A 22,513-nucleotide genomic window follows, 5' to 3' on the forward strand; every position below is an offset into this window, starting at 1 on the left:
AAAGTAAGATAGATGAAAAGAAAAAAATAGTAAAATTATTATTAGTAAATTGTGTAGTCCATTTTCTAGAATGGAAATTTTCTGTTTTTATGAAACAGACCAACAAAAAAAAATATCTATTTTGTAGACTTAATTTTAAATTAATATTATTATTTACTCTTTAATTTAGTCTTAGATTAGTTTAGAAAGGAATTACTTACTCCATGTAATTTCAATCAAGTTTTGTGGACCAATATATTATTTGTATAAAATTTGTTGAGAAGCAAAGGGAAAAAAAGTACACTGCCTTCATTTTTCCCTTCACTTAAACAGAAACATTACTTAAACAGAAACATTAATATGTAAAAGTTTAATGAGATTTTTTAACATAAATAAAAACATTTTTTTATTTATCTCTTTCTAGGGTTACGGTGAAAAAAGCGCCTCCCATAGACCCAGACCCTCTCCTCACCATGCAACAATTTTTGTACTTCATTCTTTCAATTTGATTTCGATTTCGATTTCGATTTCATATTCATATTCATATGAAGTATTTGGAATTCTGATCAATCTACACAATTTGTCAAAAAATTTCATTATTTCTTGTAGAACGAATTTGTAACCCTAAGGATCTATGCCTAAAATATACTTTATCCATCCCAATAAGAGTCATATTTTGTCATCTCAGTTTATTCCACAATAAGAGTCATGTTTCACTTTTACCATAATTATATTATCACTATTATCCAATATGTAATCAGTGACAACTTTGTACTCAATGTATTATCCCATGTTATAGTTTAGTAATATTGATTTGACATAGATGACAATAGTATGCTCAAAAGTGATGTAATAAGATAATGATATCATTTTATGAAGTTTGGCGGAAAAATAGTACTACCAAATATTCTCGTTGGATGATGAAAATGTCTACGTGGTTTTATTGTGTATTTTATTTATTTATTCTTATTCGCATATTGGAATGTAGTTTGGAGGTCTTTGTATTTTAGTAGCATTGCTTATTTCTTATCTCATTGTTCTAAATATTTCTCTTTTTCTTATTCACATATTGCTTAGTGTTAAATGCTGAAATGCATGTGACAATTCTTATTATGGGATAGCCTTAAATTTTTGAGTCAATTGTTCCCTCATTTAAGGTGTATATAGGTGGATTAGTTCACTTAATCGACCGATGAAAATCAAAATCCTATAGTCGCATGCAATGTCCCAACTTCTTTGTTTATTCCTGTGATTTCAAAATTGTAAATAAAGCTATGTTGTGCACCCGTAATATGATTAGCTATAGATTAATATTTCTGTAAATTTTAATGATATTAAAAAGTACTCCGTAATAAATTTATGAATCTTGTATTTATATATTGCTATATTAATTGAAGTCGTTCTTTTAATTTTACAATTAATATGCGTTAATTATTTTATTGGATATAGATGACTCTTTTGTACACACTTATTTTCACACGAGTAATATGATCCTATCTTATTTTGCTATTGACTTTTTGGAAAAAACTATGAGCTATTTATATAAAGAATTAATATGCGTTAATTATTTTATTGGATATAGATGACTGTTTTGTGCACACTTATTTTCACACGAATAATATGATCCTAACCTATTTTGATATGGACTTTTTGAAAAAAAAAACTATGAGCTATTTATATAAAGAATTACTATGTGTTAATTATTTTATTGGATATAGATCATCACTTTACCATACCATTTTCATCACTTCTCTTACTTTACCAATTTTATCTTAATTCTCGTGTCATATCCAATACCTATATTTTTATGGGAGGGGGAGTATTAATCTGGTCTGCTTTTAGTTTGCTAATTGCTGATTGGTGGCTAATTGATTAATTAGTTTAGAGAATAAGCAAACAAAAGTCGTACTAATTGATTTATTAGTTTAGGAAATAAGAATGTAGTACTACTTATTTCTTCATCCATGATTTAAAGTCTCACTTTGACTTATTGCCGGTATTATGTAATATGAAAAAAATAAGTTAAAAAAGTTTGTGTAATAAATTAGTGGAAAATGTGATCTTCTTACCAAAAATGAAAAAAAAACAACAAATGTGGACATTATTTTATGGACAGACAGAAATGACAAATATGAACATTATTTCATGGATGGAGGAGTATTTATTAGTTAGATAATTAATGACTAGTTGACAAGTTAATTTAAGGCAATATATTATGTCTAATTAATCAAAGTGGTTAATTGATTAATGATTAAATAGGAAACGATCAATTTTCATAAATAATATTTTTAATTGATGGCTAATTGATAGCTAATAAATACAGTATGTCTTACTAGAGTCGTATTAAAGTAAAGAGTCGTATTAAAATGTATGTAGCATCTAATTTACAACTAAGATTAATTTTATATTATTAATTTTTAAAAATATGTGAGATTAAATCTTAGAAATTTCAATAAATAATAATTAAAAGTGATGCAACTGTATTCGTGCGATATGCAGAAAGTTGCATCATGCCCAAATGTATAGGAAAATGGTGAATACTTGGGAGCAATTGGCCGATGATTTATCAGTGATCTGCGACTCTACTGCGTTTTACCCCTAATATCGCAGTGCAAGAATGACCACATTGCTTATTGGAGCTCCCATTATGCACATGTTTTTGGTGAGAAGATTATACTATGCTTTGACATGAAGAATGAAGTGTTTCGGAGAATCATATTGTCGGAATGTGACCATGTAGATTTTAATCATATTTTTGTACAAGATAGCACTCTTTTCTCAACATTGTTGTATATGAGGTTATATGGCCGACAAGACTCAAGATGGAGGGCGCGGATTGAGTTGGATTTATATAACGCATGTGGAACTAATCTCCATCTATCGTGTCCCTCCTTTGAGAGCTTCTTATGTGTTTGTTTCTGATGGACTGTGTGGCCATATAGTGTATGATTATCGTGCAAGAAAATTCATCGTGGAACACGTGTTTGTTGAGTACAAGGAGAGCTTCTTTTCACATTGAGAATTAGCCAGCTCTAATTTTAGTGTTAATTGCATTGTCTATCTGAAGTTGTCTAACATTGTGTGACACCAATGTGAATTCAGAAATTAGTGCAAATAGGAAATTAATTAGATTATGAAATTTAACAATGCAGTCTCATAAACTCGTAGTTATGAATTATAATTATAAACTTAATAAAGTATAAGATAAATACTTTTAACATTTTTAATTTTACAATAAATAGTACTTCCTGCATCTGATATTAAGAGTCTCGGTTTCCCAATTTGGTCATCTGCTAATAAGAATCATGATTCACTTCTATTACATATGGTATTTAAAATAATTGAAAATTCCACTTCAACTAACGCTAAACAAAGACTTCATTTTGATTTGACTTGCAAACAAGATTATTCCCAAGAAGAAGACATAATAGAAATCATTGTATCAAATTCCATCTGTCTAGACTCTTGAGATTGAAAAGGTATAAAATTCTCAGACAGACGAAAGCAAGGAATTAACCAGCCAAAATTTTGCTCCACAATGATGCCTTAGATCCCATGCAAGAAAAGTCAAGAATCAGTTTAACTATGGCATTACATTACTGTTCCAGCCTTGAATCTCAAGTAATATATTTACATTTTAAAAGATTCCACTATTACTTCCAATCAAAACCATCCACATCCATACAACTGCATTTCGTTAAAAAGTTCTCGTTTTGGTAGATCGAAACCCACAGCACGAAAGGGGAGCCAAAAAAAGATATGGAGAGAGGGAAAAAGTCGATATTTTTTATAGTATTTGTGGTGTTGGTTGCATCATGTGTAGGGTGTGATGATCAGCAATTAAAGTGGAGGAGATGGGGACCTTCTTGTAGCAGCCCATCATCGTCATCATCATCAATCAAGAAATTTGGCCAATCAATCATTTTCCCATTATACGGCAACGTTTATCCCAATGGGTAACCAGATTTTTATCCTCTTGTCATTCTAAAATTTGTTTATTTTGTGTTGCAATTGCAAATGCTATAGATGATTGAGAATTTTGTTTACTGAGAAACATGGACAGTGATGGATGACTAAATGTGTATTGACTGTTGAGTGGTGGCTGAAATCAAGGAAGTAGAACTTGGGGGGACTTTTTGATATTTTGAGTGAGCAGAGTGTTGATTTGTTGCAGGTTTTATTTTGTTCAAGTGTATCTGGGATATCCTCCAATGCCCTACTTTCTTGATCCTGATACAGGAAGTGATCTAACGTGGCTTCAATGCGATGCCCCCTGTGTTCGTTGCACCACGGTGAGTTCCGTTCCTATAGTTTTGCAGCATGTTAGCAGTTTCAGGACAGTGGTAAAGTTTCTAGAGAATGAAACGAGGAAATAAAGTGATTTCTTCCTGAGTTATTGCAGTTTGTTCCTATTATTTGTAGATTTAAGGACATATTTTGTATCAGTTTTGCTGAGTGATTCTTGAATCTGAATTTGGTGGAAAATGGCTTTTTGGTAATGAGGCCTTTTAGTTTTTAAGGTTCATGATCATTTAAGAGAAATTGGTGATCAAATTTAGAATTTGGAACAATTGGTTTATGTGAAGAGAATATTGTAGACAGCATACCTGACTCCTAATTTTGTTTGTTACAATATCTCATGTCTAATATCTATACTTCGTCAAGTTTAGCTCTGCTTCTTTGCATTCAGTTTTCTTCAATGTTTATTTGATTCAGAGTATGATCTTGTTGTGTGATTTCAAATGTTTTTAGGGGTTTCACCCACTTTATCGACCAAGCAATGATCTCGTTGTCTGTAGAGATCCCCTTTGTGCCTCTCTTCACTCCAGCGATTATAAATGTGAGACTCCAGAACAATGTGACTATGAAGTTGAGTACGCGGATGGAGGTTCGTCTCTGGGAGTTCTTGTCAATGATTTCTTCACTCTCAATCTCACCACTGGAGTTCGGATGAGTCCTCGTTTGACCATTGGGTCAGTCATCTGTCTCATCTAATTATGATAAGTATGATTTGTAAGATTCAAGATTTGATGTGATTTCTTGTTGATGGTAGGATGTGTTTGCTTAGTAACATTATTAGCTTGTGTTATTTTGAGCAGATGTGGGTACGATCAGCTACCCGGGGCGTCTGACCACCCCTTGGATGGAGTTTTCGGCCTAGGGAGAGGGAAATCCAGCATTGTGTCGCAGCTTCGCGATCAGGGAGTTGTAAAGAACATCATCGGCCACTGCATAGGTGGGCAAGGAGGCTTTCTCTTCTTGGGAGAAGATGTTTACGATCCTTCGCGCATCACATGGACACCGATGTCCCGTGATCACACGTAAGTAGTACTTGAATCAACACTGTTTTTGGGGGGCTTATTAGTGTTTGCACCAGAAATTGCTTCAACTCATAGTTTCTTTCTTGATTGATGATTGAGAGAAGAAAGCACTATGCAGCTGGATCGGCCGAGCTTCGTTTTGGTGGGAGAAGCACAGGATTCAAGAACCTAGATGTGATTTTCGACAGCGGGAGCTCCTACACCTACTTCACTTCTCAGATTTACCATGCACTTCTCACTCTGGTCGGTATCAAGAAAGCTAAAACCTCACTTAATGATTTCTAGCACAACGTTGTTATGAGAATGGTGTATCGTCTTGGCTTTGCAGATACACAAAGAATTAAGCTGGAAGTCTCTGAAAGAAGCAACTGATGACCACACCCTCCCATTCTGCTGGAGAGGCAAGAAGCCTTTCAAGAGCACGCGAGACGTAAGGAAGTACTTCAAGTCTCTAGCATTTAGCTTTTCCAGCGGCTGGCGAAGCAAATCTCAGTTCGAGATCCCCCCAGAGGGGTACCTCATAATCTCCGTATGATCTCCTACTTCATTCTTGCAGCCACATGTTTTTTGATATCTTATCGAAACCTGAACATGCAGTCAAAGGGCAACGCGTGCTTGGGAATTCTAAATGGTACTGATGTGGGTTTGAACAATGTCAACATGATTGGAGGTAAGGACATAACAACTCTAGCATAAGTTCAGCACCATTATAATGAATCATACACCCTTCATTTTTCTGGTGCAGACATCTCAATGCAGGATAAATTGTTGGTCTACGACAACGAGAAGCAATCGATAGGCTGGGCTGCTGCCAACTGTGAGCAGTACCCAAGGTCGAGTTCCATATAGATAGTATACTATCTTTGATTCATGTGTACATATAGATTTCAAAATAGGCGGAGGCAAAAAAATTAGATGAACTGTATTACACATGTTAATGCTACAGTGCTACTTTAAGACAAAGCTTATGCTCATAAATAGTAGTACTAAGAATTTACACAAGAATATGTACAGAGGGATTTACTTGTACTAAACCAGATATTATTGTATCTTGTGACTCATTGCATGAATGCTACATTCTAAAACAAAAAAAGGAAAAAATGAATATATGAGCTAACATATTCAAATGGTCTACTTCAAACCATACAAGAATATCCCTACTTGTACCATAACCCAAACTCCACCTTCAACCCGACCCGCAGCCAACTCTCCACTCCACGGGCGAGTTTCAGATCTCATCATCGAGGTTCTTCAATGTGCATAGATACTTTGTAGGGCATTTTTCCTTTTCAGGTTGAGCCAAATGAATCAGTATACAACAAGTAGGTAGTCTAGAAGGGCTTCTGCATGAAAGCATACATGTCCGAGAAGAATGGGAACTGGTCATTATACTGCATTTGGGGATTGAACATGTTATCTTGAAATCCAGTATCCATGAAGTTGAGCTGCGTATCGAGAAATGTCTCCAACTCACTCCACTTGGGCTGGCTCTCCACCTCCTTAAACTCAGGGGAAGACGAAAGCACATGCTCCGAGCTGCTGGAGTCCGTAGCATTCCCCTTTGGCATCGACTCAGACGAATCGAAATGCTGCTGTTGCTGCTGCTGTTGCTGCATAATATACCCATTCATCATCGGATCCGCCATCACATTCGGCTTCTGATCCTCGCTGTCCGAGAACTGCACTTCCTTCTCATCCACATTGTAGTGCTTCTCAAGAGTCCTCTTCTTGTTGTATATTCGGCACAACACCCAATCGTCAAGCTGCATCATCGCAAAATTACATATTAAGCCATGATTTCATTAATCGTTTCGAAAAATTAAAGAGAGAGTTAATGGAAGTAGATTATTACCCTCAAATTACTGCGCTTTCCGGCGGAGCGATCGACATTTGCAAGACGGTACTCGTGCATAATCCAATTGGTTTTGACTCCTTTTGGAGCTTTTCCGGCGTAAAAAACCAGAGCTTTTTTAATTCCCAGAGTCTTCGGCTTCCCCACCGGCTTATCAGCGCCGGTCGCCTTCCAGTAACCGGTTCCCGCCGCCCGGTTCGGCCGCGACCCGTTTGGATACTTCCGGTCCCTTGGAGAGAAGAAATACCACTCCTTTTCACCGTACAGCGCCATTTCTGTTCATCAATTAACCATCGCATCACTAATCAATTCATTTCATTTTAGGGGAAATTTCACAATAATCGATTTCCGAAAACCTAGAAACAATTTTTTCCGAAATTGAGAAAATTGAAAGAAGAAATTAATCATACCAGGAAGCTGCCATGGATCGAATTTGTAGAGATCGATCTCTGCGACGATGGGGACGGAAATCGGCTGGCCGGCGCACTTCCGGCAGAGGTAGTGAACGACGAGCTCGTCGTCGGTGGGATGGAACCTGAATCCCGCCGGCAAATTCAACTGCTGCTGCTCACCGCCCTTCATTCACTTTCCAAATTGAGTAAAAGCTTATCCAAAAATCAACGCTTGCTGCTGGCTGAGTAGACTTTTCTTCGACTATGGCTTTGGTGAAACTGCTTCGCTTTGCAAACGAGAAATGGAAGGATGGAGCGCGTATATATAGATATATATACACAGCTCACAGAGGTATTGTGTGTAAGTATTACTCACGTGGGTCATTGTACCTGTTCTACTATTATTTTAATCTTAAAACGTGCTTTACTGGTCCTACCTTTCTCTCTCCTCTCTCTATACACGTGTGTGAATGTTGGCGGCCGTCTGTGTGCATGTGGTGCGGGACCCACGCTGCAACCCAGTAAATTCTTTCAGGTGAAATTTTATTAGTAAATTTACTAATTAAAGGTTATTTTTAATATTCCTAAACTGTAATTTTACTCACTGGTATACAATATTAGTATTATTTCTTATGATTTTATATTTTAATAGAGTACATGTCGATATTGGTTGGATGCAACTTGTGAGAAGGCGTTTGCTTGGGGCGAAAGGTTGTGGATGGGCTGACCGCCGCCAAGGAAGTATGGACTCCATGGTCTAATCATCAGGTGCCACGTGGAAGATTGTGCCCCACGTGTGGGTAATACGTCATTGCCTTCGTCACCGCTCTTTCCCTTTCGTTCGACATAATTTTCTGAGCACATCCAGTCAACCATTGACCAACTAATTCTTACCAGAAAAAAAAAGTTTTAGATAAATATGATCAATAAATGAATATTTTTTCATAATTTCATGAGGATAAGAGCATCCACAACCGTGCTCTTGCCAGCGGCACGGTTGTGGACCCGGGCGGTACTATTCATGCCTGCTCTCTGGCAAGAGCACAACACCCACAACTGTGCTCTTCCGCAAGGACGGGCACAATTAATATAAAATTCAATTACACAAAAACATTTCCATAATACTAAAATTCATTAAAAAAACCACAATAAAAATAACAAATTACAAATAAAATAAAAAGACATAATTAAAATCCTAAAAATTAAAAATTACATAATTAAAATACTAAAAATTAAAAATTACATAATTAAACTCCTAAAAATTAAAAATTACATAATTATTGGCTAATATAACCCGAGGAAGACTACGCATCCGGCGGCACCAACCCCAATTGTTTTTGGAGACCCAATATCATGGACTCGTGCGTTTGAAGTTGCGTGGGGGTCATAGTTGACCTATCGGCCATATTGAGTTGGGCCAAAAGGGCCCACAACGAGTTGTTCGGGGGTGGAGGTGGAACATAGGGTGCGGGTTCGGGAGCAGGGGCAGATGGAGTCGCGGCGCGACGTCGTTCGGCCGCCGCCTTCTTCCTACCTTGCGGTCGGCGTCGGGAACCGCTTGGTTGGGCATCGGGGCTACCCAAGTTAGCTTCGGCGAGTTGGCTAGCCACTTCTTCGCCGGCGTCGGATAGGGATGCCGACCGTGAGCGTTTGGAGGAGCCGCTAGAGGAGGATGTTATGCCTCCCTTATACTTCGGGTGCGTCCGCGTCTCCTGCCAAACGTTAAGATATTTGAACGACTTACCGTTCATGGATTGGTAGGTGCTCAGCGAGGCGGTGATGATGTCGACCTCGCTTCGGCCGCTCCCGGCATTCCGGGACTCCTGGATGAAATAGCCGTTGAACTTGCCAATTTCTTCGTTGGCTCGGCCGATGCAGTTGCGCACCATACTCTCGTTGCGCTCGATCGTTCCCGGCGGCCGGTGTGCATTGTACCGGCTAGAGACGCGCCACCAAAAGTGATCGCCGGATTGGTTCGTTCCAACCACCGCATCTTCGGAGATTTCCAAGTACGCCTTGAACAATCTTTCCATCTCCGCCGGTGAGTACGGTGTGCGGACACCGGCGCGAGATGGAGGATTCGGCATTTGGGAAGGGGCGCGAGGCCTAGGCTCCGGTGTCCACCCGTAGCGCCCATCGGAGGCACCTTGATCGTCGATTGGGTATGGCCGGTAGCCACTCGGAACGCCCGAATCTTGGGTGAGAGGAGGGGCCGAATATTCCGTTTCCGGACTATGAAACGGTTGCGAACCGAACCATTCGGGGTTCCAACCGTGAGAGCCGCTTGGGTTGTCGTCGTTACCGGACATAGTGGTGTTGTAGGGTGTGAGAGGAAGATGAAAATGGATATGAGAGATTGATGATGAGAATTGTGTAGTGAAAGTGTGAATTTTTTGGAGTGAAATTGGGGGTATTTATAGATGAAAGTGTGTATTTTTGGGGTAAAAAAAATTAAAAAAAAAATTAAAAAGTGGGGAAAAACGGTTATAAACGGATATAATTTTTTGGGGAAGTGAATTTTTTTTTTTTTTTTTTTATCGATTTTTTTAATAAAAATCCGATTTTAAAAAATAAAAAATAAAAAAATGTTTGAAACCAACGGCTATGCCGTTGGCGAATGGGAGACCGCCACGTGTGCGTCCGCTGGCACGGACGTGCTCGATACATCGAGCAGCGCCGTGCCAGCGGCGCGGTTGCAGCGGTGGCGGTCCTTCGCCTTGCCGCTGGCACGGACGGCGGTGGCGCCAACCGCCACCGCTGCGGATGCTCTAATGCATCTCAGTTTCCACTACGGTAATTTAAGTTATAAAATAAAATAAATTACTCTGTTGTTATTTTTATGTAGATGTTCGAAATTAATTGAAGATAAATGTCATTAATTAAGTTAATGGTGTCGGTCATGCGTGGAAAAAAAGGTAATACTAGAAATTTAAAAACCCTACACTAAGTGGAAAATGGATAAGAAGAATTGAATCTCAGTGAGTTATGGGATCAACATTGACTCCCAATAAATTTCCCCATCCACACCTGATTACATTGAGTGAATCATGCATCGTGTGTAATTATAGGAGCCTCAATTGTAACTCAAAACCAATAATGGATTCCAATATGGAGCAAAAAAAGGGAGAGTTTTGGGTTTTTGGGTGTTAACCAAAAATATCTTATGTTAGAACTTTAAAATAAAAGTTGAACATACTGATTAAGCATAAATGTTACTCACTCCTTCTATTGTACAGTAATAAGTCGTAGTGATTTTTTTAACTCATTTAATTTTATTATTTTATTTTCACTTATATTGTACGTACTTTTTCCGTCTTAATTAAGTTGAAGTGATTCTTTTAGGTACGAAGATTAATAAATTATGTTTAATGTATATAAAATAAAATAGGAGAGAGAATACAGTTATAGAGATAAGAGAGAGTAAGGAAATAAAGTAAGAGTGATTAGATGTTTTATTTTTTTCAAATTAAAAAACAACACAATTTAGTTGAAATATCCTGAAAATGAACACAACTTAACTTAGTTTGGATGGAGCGAATATTATTTCTTGTATCTCCTTCTTAATTCTCTCTTTCACTTAACTTACTAAATATTAGTAGTATTATATTTTTTTCTCGACTATAATGGAACAACGTAGTATTATTAGTTACTGCACTTAGGCTAATGTGAACGCGACCTCATATAACAAGGATGTGTGCGGCCGTACCCAATTAAGATTAATGCAATAGACCCTAATTAGTTTAGATACTTATAAAACATAGTAATTGAGATTAATAGACTTTAAATGTCTACATGTCCTCACAAAACTCTGACTTCCTACTTTTGAAAAATTTTCATTATTGAATAGCCTATAATAGACTTTAAATGTCTACATGTCCTCACAAAACTCTGACTTCCTACTTTTGAAAAATTTTCATTATTGAATAGCCTATTTATTTCTGGTTCTAAGACCGGTAGTTCTAGTAGTCAACTCAATTCTTTTAAATTGTTTCTCATTATTAAGAAAGGGCAACAAAGATAAAATACGAGCTTGTTTTATAGCAATAGTAATTGATATATTTATAAGATTACGCTGTATTTTGATACTTACGAATGCTTAATGGAAAAATTTATGATGTGAGAATTAAAGAAAAATAACCATTGATCATATATGTATCAAATTTCTTAAATTTAAGTTAGAACCGTTTAGATGCTCTTATTTTATTCGTGCACGTACAAATAAAATTAAAGGTATGCTTGTCAAGGAAATATAAAATAAATTAGTAAATAAATACTAGTAGTATGAGTATATTAAATATAGTATAGATGGGCATTTTTTGTGTATGTGGCAACACGAGACTGTGTTTGTTGATAAGTCATCATGTTATGACATATGAAAAATTAGCTCATCCCACATGTCATCCCAATCCCTTTCAATTAATGTTCTTAATAATTTCCTTGATATTTCTCAATTATCATATGTATATTTGAATTTTCGATTCACGAATTTTACTTCGAGAGGGAGGTGAGACTCTCATGATATAAATCCAACATGAGATTTTATTATACTATAATACTTTTCTATCATATTTCGGGTCTTATATACTCCATATAATTGCTACTGAGCGTCACGTGTTTAAGAATGTGAATAAGTCGACTCCTAGTTGATGATCGATTACTTGAAGATTCAGTTATTGTGCTTTTAAATTCAACATCGAAGGGATTAGTTAGTTGCAGATAAATACAAATGGTATGGTCGAATTTTGATTTCTAATCATATGGAGTAAAAAATTTGGTCATAATATATAATATATATGTTTGTGATCAAATACTAATTTTTTATAGTAATAACTGTTAACTAGATATCAATATTGAATGTTAAAAATATCAATAAAAAGATATAAATTTGTCAATCTTTCTTGTGTTGATAAATTATGTCTTTGTATTGATATTTAAATTTACATGTTGTATTGATATAATTATATCTTTGTGTTGATAATTTTAATACATAGCATTGATAGATATTAGTTATCACTGTAAATAGTTAGCACCCTAGTCTAAAATAGGAAGAAAATCTGGAGCCGATGGAAATAAAATAGGCGAGAAATATGGAAATAAAATCGCGGAGAAAAGGAAATAATCGAACTGAGAAAGAGGGAAAAAATGGAGCGAAATTCAGAAATTAAATGAGGGAAATGACATATTTACCCTCTGCGCCTTTTTTTATTAAATAAATCTAAGTTTGAATCTCAACCACAAGATTAGAAATATGTGTGGTTCAGATTTAGTTATAGGGTTATTATGTGATTTAAGGGCTATCATATATATATATATATAGGGTAGTGATCTATGGCTAACACCCCTTAACCAAATAACTAGAGAACAAATCATAGCCACAAGATCAAAAAAATCAAGGGCTGGTATTAATTTTTGAATTTAATGAGATATTAGTTCCCTCAATCACAAATTTACTCCATAATAACAAGATAGGGGTATTCTAGTAATTGCATGGCATATTGAATTAACTCCAAAATCACGTTGCAAAAATTGAATTCATTTGAAACCGCGTCTTTTTCTCCGTCGCCGCCGCAACGGCCCCGGAATCACGGAAGCGAGGAATCGATCAATTCGCGCACCAGAGGCGGCGATCCTCTGGAGAAAATCGATTTGTGGCTGCAGGATTTGGTGCCGGACATTGTTAGGAACCTAAAGCAGGCGCCGTTGCTGGTGCAAATCTATTCCAGATTGGACGGCAAGGTGAGGATTGAGACGGAGAAGGCCGTGCCGAAGGTGTGGCCGGCGGCGAGAGAGGGGTGGCGAAGCGGGGAATCGAAGTCGCTGTGTCAACTGGATTGAGTTTTGAATGTATTTACGTTACATAATTTTATATGTTCAACTGGACGACATGATAAGAGTGAAGTTTTGTAAACAAGTTGACCTTTGCATTTTTGTGGATTTTGCTCGAGCTTGTTTCTCCTAACAAGTTGGAAGTGGTAAAATTGTGCATCGTGAAACGTTGACCTTTGCATTTTTGTGGAAACAAGTTACTTATTTGCTCGAGTGAATTGATGCAAATAGCCTCATGTTACTCTGTTGCTTTATCAACTATGTAACTTGTTTCAAATACTATTTAGGATACAAGTTGGTTATTGATTGATTCTGCATCTTCAATCATTTATTGAATGTGGCAATATATTGTAGAAATTGTGAAGATCTACTTTCTTTTCTATTCATTTTCGGTGAAAATTCAACTTGTTTGGCTAAGTGTAAGGACAAGTAGGTTTTTATATTTTCTCTGTCACATCCTTGTTTATTTTTTGCTTTTAGATTTTTGGCAGTAAAGGTCTTTTACCTTTCTGTTTGTGGAGTGTGCCTTTTTAATTCCTTTCCTCCTTTTACTGAGTGATTCCATTGCAAAGCACTGCTTATCATGTGTGAAAATCAAGTAAACAAGAGTGAAGTAAAATCATGCTAAGAGTGATGTGTTTTGTAAACAAGAGTGAAGTAAAATCATGTTAAGAGTGATGTGTTTTGTAAATAAGAGTGAAGTAAAATCATGCTAAGAGTGATGTGTTTTGTAAACAAGAGTGAAGTAAAATCATGCTAAGAGTGATGTGTTTTGTAAACAAGAGTGAAGTAAAATCATGTTAAGAGTGATGTGTTTTGTAAACAAGAGTGAAGTAAAATCATAATAAGAGTGATATGTTTTGTGAACAAGAGTGAAGTAAAATAATGATAAGAGTGATGTGTTTTGTAAACAACAGTGAAGTACGATCATGCTAAGAGTGATGTGTTTTGTGAACAAAAGTGAAGTAAAATCATAATAAGAGTGATGTGTTTTGTGAACAAGAGTCAAGTAAAATAATGATAAGAGTGATGTGTTTTGTAAACAACAGTGAAGTACGATCATGCTAAGAGTGATGTGTTTTGTGAACAAGAGTGAAGTAAAATCAGAGTAAGAGTGATGTGTTTTGTGAACAAGAGTGAAGTAAAATCAGAGTAAGAGTGATGTGCTTTGTGAACAAGAGTAAAGTAAAATCAGAGTAAGAGTGATGCATTTTGTGAACAAGAGTGAAGTAAAATCAGATTAAGAGTGATGTGTTTTGTGAACAAGAGTGAAGTAAAATCAGAATAAAAAAATAATTTTTTTACCATATTTAATTCTCTTGTTTAAGTAGTAGTAAATAACAAAATGAGTCAAATATTTATATTACTATAAAACAAAACAAACGTCATTTCTCTTTGTTGGAGACTACATACTGTTAACTTTAAACATATGTCAAAAAATTATTACTAATACTCCTTTTAGATTAAAATAGAACTCAGTTTAACAATTTCACTAATGCATGCCACATCAGTAACCAAACCTCAACCGTGTGAGTCATACGTGTATTAAGCAACCAATCAAAATTCGCCGCTGCTGTCACACTTCCAACATAAACACTAACATACTTGATTCTCCGTAAATGTAGAAAATTTGCAAGATTTTCAACTTGAAAAGCAAAGAATCTCTGAAGAAAAAAAGATGGGGTGGATCGAAGACATTGTGACTTCTGTAAAATCTATCCAGTTGCGGCAGGCCCTCCATTAGACGATCAACATCGGTTCCTTCTCTTTCGCTGCTCTACGAGTATTACCTGCGAGCGACTGACGAGTGCGTCATCGCCGTCATCCGAGTTGGCGATGGCGCTCCGTGGAACTCGGTGGAGCTGAGCCACCACCCAATCATGGCGGAGATGTTTGATTATTGCCAAATATACCCTTGGCCAATTTTGAATTATTATAATAAATAATATTTGTTCATTTAAGATGTGTGGCTGAGATTTGTTCTCTAGTTATACACTTAAGATTAGTTATATATTGATCACTACCCTATATATATATATATATATATATATATAGGGGAGCGTTATTCTCCTATTCATCCCTTAGATCCTTTATTCTTCTTAATATGAGCCGTTAGATCTCATTCATCAACGGTCCAGATGATCTGCATTATTACACTATAATGTTGCATTATTAGTCGGTGTGCATTATTCAACTGAAAATCTGCATTATTACACTATAATGGTGTATTATTAGTCGGTGTGCATTATTCAATGGAAAATCTGCATTATTAAATGACACGTGGCACCAATCTAACCGTCGGATGACAAAATCGTGGGCTGAGATTAAGAAGGAAAAAGGAGAAAATATAGGAAAAGGAAATTAATACATTCCTATATATATAAACTGAATTTTTGAAATTTAACTTGAACTAAAATTCTAATTTTCGAACTTTGAGTCGTATTCCTCTTTCTGTCTTTATTATTAATGAATTATTGGACAAAAATAAGAATATTTTATTTCTCTTATTTTATTTTATTTCGGTTTATCTACTTTATTTTTTATTCTCTTCATTTACTATTTCACTTATCTGTTCTATTAAGCATTTTAATATTTTATTTTATCTTCACTTAATTAGCTAAATACTCAATTCTTATATTTACTCATAAAAAAGCCTCAATAATAATCAGATAGAGTAAGTACCTTTTATTTGATACACGACTCTGAATTTAAGCTAAAGAAGATATGAAGAGTGTCGAGGCAGCAATTTGGAAAGTCGCCTGCATAGTCAAACGAATTTGTATATATATTTTTTAGTTTATAAAACCTTTGAAATCGCTTGCATAGTCACACGAATTTGTATATATTTTTTTTGTAATTTTAATTTATAATGGATTGTAGTATATCATATATTAGTTTATTTTTTCATTTAAATCATTTTCCATTTTAGCAATAAAATTAATTATATTTATTTTTCTCACTCCCTTATTTATTCAAATTAATTCAAAAAATAATATATCAATTAGTAACTCCGGCCTACTATGTCGAAAGCCAATGATCATACTCGTTAAATTAATTTACATACCAAATAATACTTCATATACTTTCAAATCAAACCTCCCCATACCATCTATTCAAATTGTTAGTCTAACATGATAAAAATCACATTTTGGCCATTGTTAAAAATGTAAATCTACTATATATATAACCCACTCCAATCCTATAACAAACTATGCAAAAAGGAGAGGAAATTAAAGACAAAAGAGTCAAGATTCATTGTTTTCATCGCAAGAAAAATAAAATTCAACACACTAAAAATTGGTATTAAAAAATGTTTGGATGACGTGCTGCATGACCTTAACAAAGAAAACGATGTTATCCTATTTCTATTCAAAACCACGAAGCTACCACGAGACTTCATCCCCAAATACCACTACTCTCTCACCGTTGAAATTTACATATAAATCTATATGTGTCACTTTCCCCTTTTAATTCATTTATCTAATATTCTAAATCCTAATTATTTTATTTTGTAGCCAGCATTAGGGATGTCAATTGGGTCAATCCATCAAATTTTAGATCAGTCCTATTCGAATTACGAGCTAATATGACTATAGTTTGTAAGCCATAAATTTCAACTTCAACCATAAATGTTCAGGTTTCAGAATAGTCTAACGATATGACTATAGTTTGTAAGTCATAAATTTCAACTTCAACCATAAATGTTCAGGTTTCAGAATAGTCTAACGAGCTAAAAGCAAACAATGAAAATTAAATTGCATAGATTTTCAGCGCCTCCTCACCATCAGCCAGCATGTCTAGATTGAAGCAATTAATCCCTAATACATGTGGATCCCATTATGGCAGAATCTTGTATCTATCTATCTATCTCATCTTAATTTATTTAATTTTGATCAAGCACTTTTTCTTCGCCACTTTCAAATGACATCAATTTCATTTTTCCATACCTTATTATTTAATTATATGTGATTAGTGAATACATCGAGATGGTTTCAGAATGGACCAAGTGAGATGAATGTGAAATACTTTAATGATTCTATCGCTGATTTTGTGTTGCATTTTGGTGACAAATCGTTGGACCGATCACCAAGTATTTTTACAAGATTCTTTTTCGAATTTTAAATTCGAATTTTCTATTTCTAATAAATGTCCTAACTAGGAATATCAAATATGCATTTAGAAATTGGATAAATCTCTTTTTCTATTTCTTTTTTCTTACTTTATCATAAAATCCATATTATTTCAAAAGTTGAAAGGCGTAATAGCATATGATGGTTCATTAGTTTGTTCAATGTAACCCATAATAGTACATACTCCCTCCGTCTCGCTTTAGGAGTCCCGGTTGATCAATTTCGGACGTCCCGCTTTAGGAGTCCAGGTTATGATAAACTAATAAAAAGGGCATATAAAGTAAGTAAAGAAAGTATTAAAAGTGGGTCGCAATATCCACTGCAACATTTATTTATTACATACTCAACTAAAAGTGGACCCAACATCAATTACAATATTTATTTATTACTCACTTAAACACCTTCTTAAAACATATGTCCGACTCAATCGGGACTCCTAAAGCGGGACAGAGGGAGTAAGTAGTACTACTACTATATAGTTGTATGACAAAGTAAATATGAATGTAGATAATTTAGCCATATTTAGACCCATTATACAAATCGAAGATTGTGACTTTTTTCATTGTCAATAAATTTTAGATGGGACTTGAAATTTGAGGGGGATCTTATAATGCTATGTAATCTTCATTGAAAAGAGCAAACAATATTAATTATAATTAAAAGTGTGATTAGGTGACAATTTCACGTTTGACTGATATAATTAAGAAAAGTAAAATTATAGATTGAGTGAAGGTAGATGAAAAGAGTCGATTTCAAAGTTGAAAAGTGGTCAACTTTGAGAGACTGCTCAGCTGCTCTCAAACTTTCTAGGGTGTGTTTGATTGAATGACTAGAGTAGGAAAAGGATGGAAAATGATGACGTGGAGTAGCCTACCCATTGTTTGTCTGCATGAGTTGTTTTTCATCAAGCCACAACAAATCTGCCGTTGCCGCACCACCAAAAAAGATGGTTTAGTGAGACACAGTTTCATTGTTTGAGCAGACCAACACCTCCTCTTCCCTTTTTACCCTCCCGCTCCATCCCCTTCGTTGCTCGAATCGCACACAACAAATCTGCCGTTGCCGCACCAAATCTGCTCGAAGCTCATTGCTCGCACTCCATAAAGGTCGGTAATTCCAACCATTTTGGTTGTTCCGTAGACTTTCGATTTGCCAATCATGCTCTGTTATTGTCGTAGATCTAGTGTTTCGCTTTCATTTTTGTGTCGGCAGTTAACTATTTTTTATGATGAATGTGCTGCCATACCTCTTTGTTTACTGAATCGAAGAATTTCATTAGAAGTGTGATGGCGGAGATAAATATTTCTACTGTATTGTGAGTTAGATTCAGATCTTGTTAGTTATTGAGATAATGCGAGGAGCTGTGTTTTTTTCTGAATCAAAGAATTTCATTAGAAGTGTGATGGCGGATATTAATATTTGTATTGTATTTATTGTAAGCTAGATTCAGATCTTGTTAATTATTGAGAAAATGCTGTGATTATAAGGTGAGGATCTGTGTTTTTTTACCGTGCACAATTCGATAATTGTTTTTTCTTCCATAACTCTGCGATAATTTTCAGCGTGACAGTATTTAATCAGAACCATCTAGATCTATTGCATCTGTCTGTACATTGATTAGTTTGTGCCGATAACTTTGGAGTTGCACAAAATATATGCGTTGATTCTACTATAGCTACTTTGTTGTTTATCCATTTTGTGCTGGAGAATGCGGGAGTTTCAATTTGGGGCAAATAGAAAATGTATATGCTTATTTTGGTTAAAGGGCAAATTCGGAGTTAATGTAATTTGTTAAGGACAAATATGTCATATAACCCAATAAACCCTACTTCCAACTAATGCAGACAAACACTGATGTAAGCCACATGTTCTAACACAACTAAAGGAACAAACACCATTTCAGAGAATATACTCTAGGCATTTCGTCGAACACCCTCTTCGCATCATTCAAGAGATCTGCTCTGCCTCTGAGAGAGACACCCTTGAATGTTTTATGTTTCACTTTCGATGTGGGATAAAAACATTCTTGGTTGTTTCTCTGTTATAGAGAGACATCCTTGAATGTTTTATGTTTCACTTCGATGTGGGACAAAAACAATCTTGGTTGTTTCTCTTTCGAGGAAAAAGAACACCTTTCCTAACAAATGTTTAACATTAATGCTTCCAATGCCTATATTATTTTGCATTATTCAGCTCCAGTCTTCATTTACAGAAATTCGAAGTTCACACTTTGATATTCTAAGACTAATTAATTGTGGAGAAATCATACCTGAGAAAAACGCAGCGGAGTGAAAGCCGCGGCGCAGTGAGCTGAACTCACAACACGAGTCCATGGACACTAGGTTGAACAAACTCGGCGGAGGGTTTCTGAAAACCCTAGCCGACCTACGCGTTAACAATCCAATAGCTTGCATTTTCTCATACGTTCTTCCACCACTGCGCTGAATAAAAAATGGGCGATTTCTCACAGCCTTGAGCTAGAAAGTAGAAACATACGAGTTTTTAAGCTCTCGACACCATTTTCTTTCTTTCTATAAAAACCTACAGACTGTAAAATCTCTAACCACAATAATTATATTCAGAAAAAAATGGAATTCATTTTTTTACAGTTATAGTATTTAATTAACAATAGAATATGAAAATAAAATTACCCAACCTTGTTTACTTTTACTTGAACACATTAAAATCCAAAACCTCTCTCTCTCCTACTGCAGCTATGGCTTCCATCATGTTTCCGACTACCCGGATGAGACTAAACACCACACTAAGGGTTCGTTTGATTAGATGAGTAGACTTAAATTTTTTTTGAAAGTTTGGGTTGCTACCTTCAAGTTTGTTGTAGAGTATATTCTCTGAAATGGTGTTTGGTTCCTTTAGTTGTGTTAGAACATGTGGCTTACATCAGTGTTTGTCTGCATTAGTTGGAAGTAGGGTTTATTGGGTTATATGACATATTTGTCCTTAACAAATTACATTAACTCCGAATTTGCCCTTTAACCAAAATAAGCATATACATTTTCTATTTGCCCCAAATTGAAACTCCCGCATTCTCCAGCACAAAATGGATAAACAGCAAAGTAGCTATAGTAGAATCAACGCATATATTTCGTGCAACTCCAAAGTTATCGGCACAAACTAATCAATGTACAGACAGATGCAGTAGATCTAGATGGTTCTGATTAAATACTGTCACGCTGAAAATTATCGCGGAGTTATGGAAGAAAAAACAATTATCGAATTGTGCACGGTAAAAAAACACAGATCCTCACCTTATAATCACGGCATTTTCTCAATAATTAACAAGATCTGAATCTAGCTTACAATAAATACAATACAAATATTAATATCCGCCATCACACTTCTAATGAAATTCTTCGATTCAGAAAAAAACACAGCTCCTCGCATTCTCTCAATAACTAACAAGATCTGAATCTAACTCACAATACAGTAGAAATATTTATCTCCGCCATCACACTTCTAATGAAATTCTTCGATTCAGTAAACAAAGAGGTATGGCAGCACATTCATCATCAAAAACAGTTAACTGCCGACACAAAAATGAAAGCGAAACACTAGATCTACGACAATAACAGAGCATGATTGGCAAATCGAAAGTCTACGGAACAACCAAAATGTTTGGAATTACAGACCTTTATGGAGTGCGAGCAATGAGCTTCGAGCAGATTTGGTTATGGAGTGCGAGCAATGAGCTTCGAGCAGATTTGGTGCGGCGACGGCAGATTTGTTTTGTGCGATTCGAGCAACGAAGGGGATGGAGAGGGAGGGTAAAAAGGGAAGAGGCGGTGTTGGTCTGCTCAAACAATGAAACTGTGTCTCACTAAACCATCTTTTTGGGGGGGTTGGCGTTACCCATTCAATTGGGTTAGGTACCATTTATTTCAAGTGGGCCTGCTTTTTTCATAGGGCTTGATGAAAAACAACTCATACAAACAAACAATGGGTAGGCTACTCTAAGTCATCATTTTCCATCCTTTTCCTACTTTACTCATCCAATCAAACACACCCCTAGTCATTAACCATATTAAGCTAATTTCCTCGAAACTTCGTTTTGTAAATCCCATAACTTTATACGCACGTAATAGTAACAAATATACTTAATTTAATAACAAGGGACATAATTTTTGTCACATACTATTTCTCAAATGAAATATTCTGCGCTTTTGATCGGTGCATACTTTTTTATATGCTAGTTGAGTAGTACTCCTAAATGTGGAGTGTTGAGGAGCCACAATATTTTCTAAACCATTATATGTGCAATCCCGGGCACACTGGTGGATCATACGGATCTCTTTTACTTTACCAATTATTCTATTTTACATTACCAATTATGTATTGAAATCGTGTTGTCCCAAAATATCCTTATTTTGAAACGGAAAGAGTAACCTAAAAATATACTTGTACGAGCTTAACTCAAAAGTCAAAACAGATAAAATATTACATTAATGTACAATTGAAAATCTAACAATATATATATATATATATATATATATATATATATATATATATAGGGTTGGACTAGTGTAATAACTATTTATAGTAATAACTAATACCTATCAATACTATGTATTAAAATTATCAACACAAAGACATAATTATATCAATACAACATAAAAATTTAAATATTAATACAAAGACATAATTTATCAACACAAGAAAAATTGATAAATTTATATCTTTGTGTTGATATTTTTAATATACAATATTGATGTTTAGTTATTAGTTATTACTATAAGAAGTTAGTATTTGATCACAAACCTATATATATATACCTCAAGAGTTCTAGCGAGTTATGCAGAGATTAATAGTATTATATACTTTTAAACAACATAATAAATAAGTGAAAACATATTATTTTCTTTCTAAACTAAATTCTCTTTATAGAGTCTTTTTAAGAAATTAACCAACAAACTTAAGGCAAGATCTTCTAACGTTCATCCATATTATGATTTGTGATTGATGATACGGCCCACAAATCACAATTTATATATGTAT

At 35.2% G+C, this 22,513-nt stretch overlaps 2 protein-coding genes across 2 annotated transcripts; one reads left to right on the top strand and one right to left on the bottom strand.

The window, feature by feature from the left end:
• The first annotated feature begins 3,484 nt into the window (after positions 1-3,484).
• On the top strand, positions 3,485-6,370 carry LOC121769320 (aspartic proteinase Asp1-like). The gene is made up of 8 exons (XM_042166089.1): positions 3,485-3,935; positions 4,154-4,271; positions 4,732-4,952; positions 5,079-5,300; positions 5,405-5,543; positions 5,629-5,829; positions 5,898-5,970; positions 6,046-6,370. Exons 1-8 carry the CDS (start codon positions 3,739-3,741, stop codon positions 6,147-6,149), a joined length of 1,275 nt encoding a protein of 424 aa, XP_042022023.1. The 5' UTR covers positions 3,485-3,738; the 3' UTR covers positions 6,150-6,370.
• LOC121769321 (protein ATAF2-like) lies at positions 6,320-7,851 on the bottom strand. The gene is made up of 3 exons (XM_042166090.1): positions 7,563-7,851; positions 7,153-7,427; positions 6,320-7,063 (listed from the first exon to the last, which is right to left on the bottom strand). Exons 1-3 carry the CDS (start codon positions 7,732-7,734, stop codon positions 6,632-6,634), a joined length of 879 nt encoding a protein of 292 aa, XP_042022024.1. The 5' UTR covers positions 7,735-7,851; the 3' UTR covers positions 6,320-6,631.
• Between the last annotated feature and the right edge of the window lie 14,662 nt (positions 7,852-22,513).

The sequence above is a fragment of the Salvia splendens genome, chromosome 15 (genome assembly GCF_004379255.2).
Source record: "Salvia splendens isolate huo1 chromosome 15, SspV2, whole genome shotgun sequence".
NCBI lineage: Eukaryota > Viridiplantae > Streptophyta > Magnoliopsida > Lamiales > Lamiaceae > Salvia > Salvia splendens.

Bases quoted from the DNA above. Each gene is read 5' to 3' on its own strand.
- LOC121769320 (XM_042166089.1), top strand. From the start codon at position 3,739: ATGGAGAGAGGGAAAAAGTCGATATTTTTTATAGTATTTGTGGTGTTG. The intron at 5,301-5,404 runs GTAAGTAGTACT...GATTGAGAGAAG, and splicing joins CCGATGTCCCGTGATCACAC to AAAGCACTATGCAGCTGGAT. The intron at 5,971-6,045 runs GTAAGGACATAA...TTTCTGGTGCAG, and splicing joins CAATGTCAACATGATTGGAG to ACATCTCAATGCAGGATAAA.
- LOC121769321 (XM_042166090.1), bottom strand. From the start codon at position 7,734: ATGAAGGGCGGTGAGCAGCAGCAGTTGAATTTGCCGGCGGGATTCAGG. The intron at 7,428-7,562 runs GTATGATTAATT...ATTGATGAACAG, and splicing joins CGATCCATGGCAGCTTCCTG to AAATGGCGCTGTACGGTGAA. The intron at 7,064-7,152 runs GTAATAATCTAC...GCGATGATGCAG, and splicing joins GAAAGCGCAGTAATTTGAGG to CTTGACGATTGGGTGTTGTG.